Source organism: Ranitomeya variabilis, chromosome 5 (assembly GCF_051348905.1).
Source record: "Ranitomeya variabilis isolate aRanVar5 chromosome 5, aRanVar5.hap1, whole genome shotgun sequence".
In the NCBI taxonomy this organism is placed as follows: domain Eukaryota; kingdom Metazoa; phylum Chordata; class Amphibia; order Anura; family Dendrobatidae; genus Ranitomeya; species Ranitomeya variabilis.
Genome location: NC_135236.1, coordinates 286,866,134 through 286,878,463, shown reverse-complemented (window position 1 = coordinate 286,878,463; position 12,330 = coordinate 286,866,134). Strand labels below are relative to the sequence as shown.

Here is a 12,330-nt window from a genome sequence, read left to right as displayed (position 1 = left end):
TAGCACAGCTGAAAACAGTTTGGCTGATTAGAGAACATATAAACCTGACCTTCCTTTGAGCTAGTTGAGAATCTGGAGCATTGCAATTGTTGGTTCTATTAAACTCTCAAAATGGCCAGAAGAAAAAAAGAAAACTCGACAGTCTATTCTTATTCTTAGAAATGAAGGCTATTCCATGCAAGAAATTGCAAAGAAACTGAAGATTTCCTACAGCGGTGTGTACTACTCCCTTCAGAGGTGAGCACAAACAGGCTCTAACCAATGTAGAAAGAGAAGTGGGAGGTCCCGCTGCACAACTGAGCAACAAGACAAGTACATTAGAGTCTGTAGTTTGAGAAATCGATGCCTCACAGGTCCTCAACTGGCAGCTTCATTAAATAGTACACGGAAAACGCCAGTGTCAACGTCTTCAGTGAAGAGGCGACCCCGGGATGCTGGCCTTCAGGGCAGAGTGGCAAAGAAAAAGCCATATCTGAGACTGGCTAATAAAAGGAAAAGATTAATATGGGCAAAAGAACACAGACATTGGACAGAGGAAGATTGGAAAAAAGTGGTATGGACCGATGAATCCAAGTTTGAGGTGTTTGGATCACACAGAAGAACATTTGTGAGATGCAGAACAACTGAAAAGATGCTGGAAGAGTGTCTGACGCCATCTGTCAAGCATGGTGGAGGTAATGTGATGGTCTCGGGTTATTTTGGTGCTGGTAAAGTGGGAGAGTTGTACAAGTTAAAAGGGATTTTGAATAAGGAAAGCTATCACTCCATTTTGCAATGCCATGCCATACCCTGTGGACAGCGCTTGATTGGAGCCAATGTCATCCTAAAACAGAACAATGACCCAAAGCACACCTCCAAATTATGCAAGAACTATTTAGGGAAGAAGCAGGCAGCTGGTCTGTCTGTAATGGAGTGGCCAGCGCAGTCACCAGATCTCAACCCCATTGAGCTGTTGTGGGAGCAGCTTGACCATATGGTATGAAAAAGTGCCCATCAAGCCAAACCAACTTGTGGGAGAGGCTTCTGGAAGCATGTGGTGAAATTTCTCCAGATTACCTCAGCAAATTAACTGCTAGAATGCCAAAGGTCTGCAATGCTGTAATTGCTGCAAAGGGAGCATTCCTTGACGAAAGCAAAGTTTTAAGGAGAAAATTATTTCAAATAAAAAAATTTTTTCGAACCTTGTCAATGTCTGGCCTAGATTTTAAATTCATTTGGCAACTCATTTGATTAATAAAAGTATGAGTTTTCATGGAAAACACAAAATTGTCTAGGTGACCCTAAAGTTTTGAACAGTAGTTTGTATGTGTGTGTGCAGGGCCGGACTGGCAATTCAGGCAAATGCCAGAAGGGCCTCTCTGGTCATGGGCTGCCTTGTCTGCTATGTTGTTTACAGAATCGGTGTTCTCAAGATACCCATACTGTTGAGTTGTGATGGAGCACAAAGTTGCTGACTCCGTCACTTACCCCAGCAGGCTACATCAGTATCATTAGAAATATTGGTCTTGTAGAAAATCTTCCTTTCCTCCATCCAGGGTAATATTAGTAATAAATCCCATCTGGTTCATGGGGACGGGAACAACATGGGCCTATGTGATTTCAAATGCCAGGGCAGAATTTCAGCCCCAGTCCGTACCTGTGTGTGTATGTATGTATGTGTATATCTATCTATCTATCTATCTATCTATATATATATATATATATATATATATATATATTTTATATATATATATATATATATATATATATATATATATATATATATATATATATATAATATTGGGGCAAAAAAGTATTTAGTCATTCAGCAATAGTGCAAGTTCCACCACTTAAAAAGATGAGAGGCGTCTGTAATTTACATCATAGGTAGACCTCAACTATGGGAGACAAACTGAGAAAAAAAAATCCAGAAAATCACATTGTCTGTTTTTTTATCATTTTATTTGCATATTATGGTGGAAAATAAGTATTTGGTCAGAAACAAACAATCAAGATTTCTGGCTCTCACAGACCTGTAACTTCTTCTTTAAGAGTCTCCTCTTTCCTCCACTCATTACCTGTAGTAATGGCACCTGTTTAAACTTGTTATCAGTATAAAAAGACACCTGTGCACACCCTCAAACAGTCTGACTCCAAACTCCACTATGGTGAAGACCAAAGAGCTGTCAAAGGACACCAGAAACAAAATTGTAGGCCTGCACCAGGCTGGGAAGACTGAATCTGCAATAGCCAACCAGCTTGGAGTGAAGAAATCAACAGTGGGAGCAATAATTAGAAAATGGAAGACATTCAAGACCACTGATAATCTCCCTCGATCTGGGGCTCCACGCAAAATCCCACCCCGTGGGGTCAGAATGATCACAAGAACGGTGAGCAAAAATCCCAGAACCACGCGGGGGGACCTAGTGAATGAATTGCAGAGAGCTGGGACCAATGTAACAAGGCCTACCATAAGTAACACACTACGCCACCATGGACTCAGATCCTGCAGTGCCAGACGTGTCCCACTGCTTAAGCCAGTACATGTCCGGGCCCGTCTGAAGTTTGCTAGAGAGCATTTGGATGATCCAGAGGAGTTTTGGGAGAATGTCCTATGGTCTGATGAAACCAAACTGGAACTGTTTGTTAGAAACACAACTTGTCGTGTTTGGAGGAAAAAGAATACTGAGTTGCATCCATCAAACACCATACCTACTGTAAAGCATGGTGGTGGAAACATCATGCTTTGGGGCTGTTTCTCTGCAAAGGGGCCAGGACGACTGATCCGGGTACATGAAAGAATGAATGGGGCCATGTATCGTGAGATTTTGAGTGCAAACCTCCTTCCATCAGCAAGGGAATTGAAGATGAAACGTGGCTGGGTCTTTCAACATGACAATGATCCAAAGCACACCGCCAGGGCAACGAAGGAGTGGCTTCGTAAGAAGCATTTCAAGGTCCTGGAGTGGCCTAGCCAGTCTCCAGATCTCAACCCTATAGAAAACCTTTGGAGGGAGTTGAAAGTCCGTGTTGCCAAGTGAAAAGCCAAAAACATCACTGCTCTAGAGGAGATCTGCATGGAGGAATGGGCCAACATACCAACAACAGTGTGTAGCAACCTTGTGAAGACTTACAGAAAACGTTTGACCTCTGTCATTGCCAACAAAGGATATATTACAAAGTATTGAGATGAAATTTTGTTTCTGACCAAATACTTATTTTCCACCATAATATGCAAATAAAATGATAAAAAAAACAGACAATGTGATTTTCTGGATTTTTTTTTCTCAGTTTGTCTCCCATAGTTGAGGTCTACCTATGATGTAAATTACAGACGCCTCTCATCTTTTTAAGTGGTGGAACCTGCACTATTGCTGACTGACTAAATACTTTTTTGCCCCACTGTGTGTGTATGTGTATATATATATATATATATATATATATATATATATATATATATATATATATATATATATATATATATATATATATATATATATATATATATAATGTGTGTGTGTGTGCATGTGTATGTATATATATATATATATATATATATATATATATATATATATATATATATATATATTATATACACACAATATGTGTATGTATAATTTTTTTTATTTATTTTTTTGCTTACATTTCAATATAGTATTGTGATTTTGTATATTTCTAGGGGAGAAACAATTTGTTCCATACGTTGCTAATGTTTCTGTACATCATAAAGACTAAAGAATCTGGAATGCTTGGGTAAGTGTAATTTTGAATTTTGTTTTTTCAAATGCTAATCCCTGAATTTACTACTACTTTTGGTGGATACAATATTCTGAAAGTCAGTCACTTAATTTTTCCCATAAGTAAATTATTGCATGCACAGATTATACTCTTTAGTCTTCCCTTTTTCCAGATGTTCTTTGATAATAATTATTGTGATTTCTGGACCAGTTGCAGGTGTCCTGACACCAATTCAGTAACTTCATTATTTGCATAAGAGGCTCTTTAGTTCAGGTCAAGAAATCCTGGTCCATACTCGGATAGTGATATTTGGACATCTGAACTCACCCTCAGGGTAAGTTCACATGTCCAGTAATCATCCATTTGAAATCGAACCAGTAAGCAAAAGAAAAAAGGATCTGAGAAAAATAGCCATCTGCCTAACGGATGTGTTTTCCATAGACTTAATTGTTTAAAAAAAAAAACCATGATCCAGTTGCAAACTTACTTTTTTGTCCAAGAAAAAAAAAATGCACTATTTCTTGTCTTAGTAAGATATTTGATTTCTTCCAGATCCATTGCAAATGGATGGACTAGTGAACGCATTTTTCTTTCGCAGGCTTATTTATGCTTCAATTTTAGGCAAATATAAGTATTACCAATTTTTTTACCATTAGGATGTGAGAAAATGAAAAATTACATTTGATATAATAATTAGATTTAGACCAACTTGTTTAATCTCTACCTTGGCTAAAGTGAATCGTACCCTGTAATACCCATACTATTCCTCTCAGATACAGCAAGACTCTATATATGGTCATACACTTCTGTTTGGACATGCGGCAGGGCTCAGAAAGAGAGCAAGTGCTCCATGTGATTTTTAGGGAGCAGAGTTTACTTAAAGGGAAGGTGCAAAAAAAAATTCCAGCAATTGAAAAATGTAAAGAATTAATGTTTACATTTTCTTAAAAAAATATTATCATTTGTTTATAATTTAGTAAAATATGAAAAATCATTTTAAAAAGTTTGGCATTTCCACTTTTGAACACTAGGGGGAGCAGCTACTGAAATTTGACAAAAACCTAGTGTACAACTAGCTGACATTACTGCACTGCAGTAATTATAGGCGGAGTCTGGTGACATGGATGTGATGTCACTCCTCAAGGTTCAACTTGTTAAAGTTTTATACTTTAATACAAAAAGGTTCAGTGTTTACAGTAAGAAAATGTTATAAAAATATGATAATAAAAAGACATACAACTTATGCAAAACAGTATAAAAAAACAGGAGAAAACTTACAGAAATCCTCTAACTGGTAGTTTTCTCTCTGCTCCCTGAGGGTAGGATGAATGTAGATTGGATCACACCAGCTCGGCCGCCCCCATTATGTGAACATGTTTCTCTGTATACAGATCTAATTTATAGCTTTGGTCTGGAGGTCAGGTTTCTAGACCAGCCCCTCAGGTTAATATCATAATTGCTTGGTTTTTGATTGGACCACGGCCGCGCCACCCCAATGAATATATTATTTTCTCTTGAGATGTTTTGTGTAACAGCTCTTACAGAGATACTATCAGGCCGTAATTTACATCTCTCTTCCAAGAGCTAGGAGGTGACAAATGTTACCTTTCTTCTTGGCTTCCAGCAGGACCCCCTGGTGAGATTGGAGACAGAATTCTACTTGTCCCAGGAAAATACATGTTAACACCCCGGTGCGAACCTGCAGCCTTCAGGACAGCTGTTCCTAGTCACACAATACCTATACATAAGGTCGCTATATATATATATATATATATATATATATATATATATATATATATATATATATATATATATATATATATATATATACATACATACATACATACATACATACATACATACACACACACACACACACACACACACACACACACACACACACACACACACACACACACACACACATATATATACATATACATACACACACACACACACACACACACACACGTACATACATACTTCAGACACATATATATATCTATATTATACCATTTTTTTGGGGACCATAAGAATGCATCTAGAGGAGGAGAATGGAAAAGAAAAAAATAGAAGCAAAAAATGTAGTCATGATGCACTGGTATGGGAGTGGGGATCTGCTGCTGACTTTGCTAAAGGGGTAATTTCCCCCAATTCTGTACTAATTGCCGCCATCCTGGTACGCATTTCCCCCTCGTCCCCATCCTGGTACGCATGGCCCCCCTTCGTCCCCATCCTGGTAAGCATGGCCCCCCTTCGTCCCCATCCTGGTAAGCATGGCCCCCCTTTGTCCCCATCCTGGTACGCATGGCCCCCCTTTGTCCCCATCCTGGTACGCATGGCCCCCCTTCGTCCCCATCCTGGTACGCATGGCCCCCCTTCGTCCCCATCCTGGTACGCATGGCCCCCCTTCGTCCCCATCCTGGTACGCATGGCCCCCCTTCGTCCCCATCCTGGTACGCATGGCCCCCCTTCGTCCCCATCCTGGTACGCATGGCCCCCCTTCGTCCCCATCCTGGTACGCATGGCCCCCATCAGAAAAACATGGAAAAAAAAAACCATTCTACTTACCTTCCCTCCGCTCCCTTGCTGGGTCCTGTTCTGATGACATCAGTTAATTTTATGCTTGTAAGCAGCGCATAGCAAGGACATCATGCGCTGCTTACAAGCAGAGGACAGCTGCCAGAATACTTGTTGTTCCCCACGCCTGGGACTTTGGGTGTGTGGAGCAATGAATTCATCTTCGTAATAGTAAGCACCCTGTTAGCCGCAGCTGCTGGCTTCCTGCATCGGCTGGACGATCACGTGTCCTTTTCTAAAGAGAATTAATACTCACTGCTCCCTATGCCCGTAGTCCCTCCCATCTCTCGATGCAGGCTTCAGTGCATGGAGGTGGGAGGGATTATGGGTGTGGGGAACAGTGAATATTCATTTCTCTTTAAAGGGAACCTGTCATCCCCCAGTTGTTTTTAACTAAAAGAGCCACCTTGTGCAGCAGTAATGCTGCATTCTGTCAAGGTGGCTCTTTTAGTTCTTGTCCCTGCCAACGCTGCAATAATCGCTTTTGTAATCTGGCCCTCATACCTCGAATTAGACCTGGGGGCAGGTCTTTTTCCCCCTAACACAGATGCACCTCACCCTGGGGGGGGGTGTGTGACAGGTTCCCTTTAACAGCGGCCACAGGGGTTAGCCGCAGCAGCCGGGTAACGGCAATAGAGAAAAATAATAAAATATAACTTTTAATGAATAACCATGAATAACCATAAAATTAGCGCTACCCTTAAAGGGAAGTTGAGGCTCTAGTGCAATAATTAAAACTCACTCTTAACCTATTTGTTGTTGGCTAAGCACAAAGGTGTCTATATGAAATAGTGTATAGACTCCAATGTATGTATAGTACATACAACAAATTACAGTCCTAACTACAAAATGACTGGATTGTATCCTAATTAAACCACATAGTAGATACAATCACAAAAATTAGTTCCTGATAAATATTTTGAGAGCAAGACGTTTCAGTGATCAAAGATAAACGTTTAGCTAGAAGGGTATGTTCCCACGGTTATTAAACGCTGCAGGTTGGACGCTGCGTACATCCGCAGCGTCAAACCCGCAGCTTCCAGATGTTACAGCATAGTGGATGGGAATTTAAGAAATCCCATTTCCACTATTCGTTCAGAGACGCCCGCGGCATCCCTGCGTAAACGGACATGCAGCTCGTCTTTCCAGACCGCAGCATGTCTATTTATGTTGCGCGCTCAGTCTCTGCAGTGTAAATTACCCATTCACTATCATTACATGCGGTAAAATCGCATTATCTTTATAGTCACATGCGTATTAAGAGTGGGAACACCACTTACTATGCATGTGAACTAATTTACCGTAAATAATGCCTTACCTTGTGCCACAGCCGGAACTTCGCATCCACTGTAGTTCTCGCAATGAGCTCAGCTGACCGCGAGAACTGCCGTGCACGAGACCGTCGGGCATGGGGTTATCTCCGGTCACTTGCCAAGTTCTCACGGTCAGCTGATTGTGAGAACTGCAGTGCAGGTGACCGTCGGAGACAGTTATCTCAGGTGGGCATCTACAAGCTCTGCTGGGTCTGGATGTCAGGCTGGATGGTTGCATAATGCCACCGTTCAGGCAAAGGCATCCAGATGTAGCAGAGCTGGACTCGTCGTGGGACATTATGGATTATCTTGTCGGCGGACAGGTATGGTATATTGTTGCTTTTTTATTTTACTTTTTTTTTACAAATATTACCCCGCTTGCCACCGCTACAGGGCAAGTGGAAAAAGCCGGGTAAAGTGCCACAATTGGTGCATCTTTGGATGTGCCAATTGTGGGGCAGCTGCAGGCTGCTATTTAGTCTGAGGGCCTGAGCATACCGGGCCGCAGCTGTCTGCTTTTTCCTTGGCTGGTTAACAAATAAAGGGGGGACTCAAACGCTATTTTTTTTTCGAGGGGATCCCACTATTTTTTCTAACCATCCAAGGTAAGTAGACTGCTGTGGCCTGGTATTATCAGGCTGGTATGGTTCATGGGTATTGGATCCTTGCCAGCCTGAAATACCAGTCCCAGTAGTCTGCTTTAACCCCTTCACCCCCGGAGCTTTTTCCGTGTTTTTTTTTTTTTTTCGTTTTCGTTTTTCGCTCCCCTCCTTCCCAGAGCCATAACCTTTTTCATTTTTCCGTCAATATGGCCATGTGAGGGCTTATTTTTTGCGGGATGAGATGTACTTTTGAACGATACCATTGGTTTTACCATGCCGTGTAACAGAAAACGGGAAAAAAATTCCAAGTGTGATGAAATTGCAAAAAAAGTGCAATCTCACACTTGTTTTTTGTTTGGCTTTTTTGCTAGGTTCACCAAATGCTAAAACTAACCTGCCATTATGATTCTCCAGGTCATTACGAGTTCTTAGACACCTAACATGTGTAGGTTATTTTTTATCTACGTGGTGAAAAAAAATTCCAAAGTTTGCTAAAAAAAAACAATTGCGCGATTTTCCAATACCCGTAGCGTCTCCAATTTTCATGATCTGGGGTCGGGTGAGGGCTTATTTTTTGCATGCCGAGCTGGCGTTTTTAATGATACCATTTTGGTGTAGATACATTATTTTGGTCGCCCATTATTGCATTTTAATGCAATGTCGCGGCGACCAAAAAAACGTAATTTTGGCGTTTCGATTTTTTTTCTCGCTACGCCTTTTAGCGGTCAGGTTAATCCTTTGTTTTTATTGATAGATCGGGCGATTCTGAACATGGCGATACCAAATATGTGTATGTTTAATTTTTTTTTTTCAATTGTTTTATTTTGATTGGGGCGAAAGGGGGGTGATTTGAACGTTTATATATTTTTTATTTTTTTTATATTTTTAACCACTTTTTTTTTTTTTTTGGCATGCTTCAATAGCCTCCATAGGAGGCTAGAAGCATGCACAACTCGATCGGCTCTGCTACACAGAGGTGAAGCACAGATCACCTCTATGTAGCAGAAATCCAGGTGTACTTTGAGCGCCGACCAATGGGTGGCGCTCGAAGCAATCGGCCATCAACAACCATAGAGGTCTCAAGGAGACCTCTGGTTGTTATGGCAATGCACCGCTGACCCCCGATCATGTGACGGGGGTCAGCGGTGCGAGCACTTCCGGCCGCACGGCCGGGAGCGCTAGTTAAATGCCGCTGTCAGCGCTTGACTGCGGCTTTTAACTAGTTAATGGGCGCGGGTGGATCGCAATTCCGCTTGCGCTCATTGCGCGCACATGTCAGTCAGCTGTACAAAACAGCTGATATGTCGCGGCTTTAAGGTGGGCTCGCCGCCGGAGCCCACCTTAAAGCAGGGGATCTGATCGTACTATTCCTTCAGCTGGCAGAAAGGGGTTAATCTGGCTGGTTAGCAAATATAGGGGGACACCACGCCATTTAAAAAAAAAATTATTTATTAACCCACATGGGTGGTTTTTTGCTTTTTATTGCAAAAAATAGTTTTTGCATCACCCACATTTTGAGAGCTATAATTTTTCCATATTTTGGCCCACGATGTCATGTGAGGTCTTGATTTTGCAGGACAAGTTGACGTTTTTATTGGTACCATTTTTGGGCACATGACACTTTTTGATCGCTTTTTATTACGATTTTTGGGAGGCAGAATGAACAAAAACCAGCAATTCATGAATTTCTTTTGGGTGGGGCGTTTATGCCATTCCGCGTGTGGTAAAATTAAGGCAGTTTTATTATTCGGGTCAGTACGATTACAGCGATACCTCATTTATATCATTTTTTAATGTTTGGTGCTTTTATACAATAAAAACTTTTATATATATATATATAAAAAAAAGTTTTTGCATCGCTTTATTCAGAGAGTTATAACTTTTTATTTTTTCGCTGATGACGCTGTATGGCAGCTCTTTTTTTGTGGGACAAGATGACGTTTTCAGCGATACCATGTTTATTTATATCCGTCTTTTTGATCGCGTGTTATTCCACTTTTTGTTTGGCTGTATGATGATAAAGCATTGTTTTTTGCCTCGTTTTTTATTTATATTTTTTACGGTATTCACTAAAGGGGTTAACTGGTGGGACAGTTTTATAGGTCGGGACGTTAGAGGCGCCGATACTAAATATGTGTACTTTTATATTTTTTTTTTACATAAAGAAATTTATTTATTGGAACAATATTTTTTTTTTCTTTATTTAGGAATTAAAAAAAAATAAATTTTACACATGTTAATAGTTTTTTTTTTTTTAAGTTTTTTTTTACTTTTTTACATTCTCCCAAGGTGGGACATCACTGTATAAAATCAGATCACTCACTGATCTGACACTTTGCACAGCACTGTATCAGATCAGCGATCTGACAGGCAGTGAAGGAGGCTTGCCGGTGCCTGCTCTCAGCAGGCACTGAGAAGCCACCTCCCTGCAGGACCTGGAAGGACTCTGCGGCCATCTTGGATCCGGGGGCCTGCAGGGAGGAGGCCCTTGGAACAACACAATCACATCGCATTGTTCTGAGGGTCTCAGGGAAGCATGCAGGGAGCCCTCTCCCTGCACGATGCTTCCCTATGCCACCGGAATGCTGCGACCTTGTTTGATTGCAGTGTTCCGGGGGTTAACGTGTCAGGAGCGGTCCATGGCCGCTCCTGGCACATAGTGCCGGGTGTCAGCTGTGAGAATCAGCTAACACCTGGCCGTTATCGGCGGCGCTCCCCCCAGGAACGTGGCTGATCGCACCTGACGTACTATTCTGTCCATGGGAATGAACTCCCAGGTCACATGGACGGAACAGTACGTCCAATGTCAGAAAGGGGGGCCTGCGTGCTTTCCTCCACTTCCTGTGTCATGTACTTCTAGCTGTCTCACAAGATTCACCATTATTTAAATTAGTACACATGCGTACTAAGCTGCGTTCCCGCACTTAAAATGCATGTAATTAGGAGGATAATGTGGTTTTACCACATCTAATGATAGAGAATGGGTAATTTACGCAGCGGAGACTGAGCGTCTCCACTACATAAATTATTGACATGCTGCAGTCTGGAAAGACGTGCCACATGTCCGTCTCTGCAGGTGAGCCGCGGGCATCTGTGCACGCATAGTGGGCGTGAGATTTCTTGAAATCCCATCCACTATGCTGTAACATGTGGACGCTGCTGATGTATGCAGTGTCCAACCCGCAGCATTTACTGACCGTGGGAACATACCCCAATATGTCTGCATATAGGAAATCACTTTATTTTTCCTTCCCAGAAGCCAACTTTCTATTGGCTTTATTTCAAGTGACAAAAAAACTCATGCAATGAAAAAAGTCATCAAAAATCATGCAGAAAAATGCATGTAAAAAATGCATCAATAACACAGGTGAGCTGCCAGTGACCGCAGATGCAGATTTGGTGCCGCTGTGCCTGCATTCTACATTGCGTCACCAATGACTCTTGGACATAACACCAGGACATGAATTTCCTGGGAAACCAATGCACACATTGAACAGCCAGCTGTAGCTAAACGGGACATTGCACTACCCTTTTCTTTGCATAAGCAGTGATTTTACCCAATCTGTGATCCACCACTGAAATAAAGGAAAAAGGCGACTATGTGATAAAGGCCATGTTCTGGCCGAAACGTCAGCTGTCGCTATACACTTTACCGTTTAAATAATAAAAACATTCACCTAAAGCAAAAAAAACCTCTCCATATTATGTGTGCAGTGATTCTATAATTGAACTCCTTTGACATTAGACGTACTATCCCGTCGAGGGGGTATGGGCCCGTATGACCACCGATGGGATAGTACGTCTAACGCGATCAGCTACGCTCACGGGGGGAGCGCGGCCAGGTGTCAGCTGACTATCGCACCTGACATCCAGTACTATGTGCCAGGAGCGGTCACAGACCGCTCCTGGCACATTAACCCCCGGAACACTGCAATCAAAGATGATCGCAGCGTTCCGGCGGCATAAAGAAGCATTGCGCAGGGAGGGGGCTCCCTGCATGATTCCCTGAGACCCTCGGAGCAACGTGATGTGATTGCGTTGCTCCGAGGGTCTCCTACCTCCTCCTCCTGCTCAGAGCAGGCGCCAGGAAGCCTCCCTGCAGTGCCTGTCAGATCGCT

General features: G+C 42.0%; 1 protein-coding gene across 4 annotated transcripts in view; it reads left to right on the top strand.

Moving 5' to 3' along the window:
- TMEM209 (transmembrane protein 209) overlaps positions 1-12,330 on the top strand; it is a 107,285-nt gene that overhangs the window by 87,043 nt on the left and 7,912 nt on the right. For 3 of the 4 annotated variants that reach the window (XM_077264431.1, XM_077264433.1, XM_077264434.1), the window contains one exon: positions 3,659-3,732. In XM_077264431.1, coding sequence (XP_077120546.1) covers positions 3,659-3,732 — 74 coding nt within the window. Of the gene's footprint in view, positions 1-3,658; positions 3,737-12,330 lie in introns of those variants that run through there. The other variant, XM_077264432.1, reaches the window with a different exon arrangement.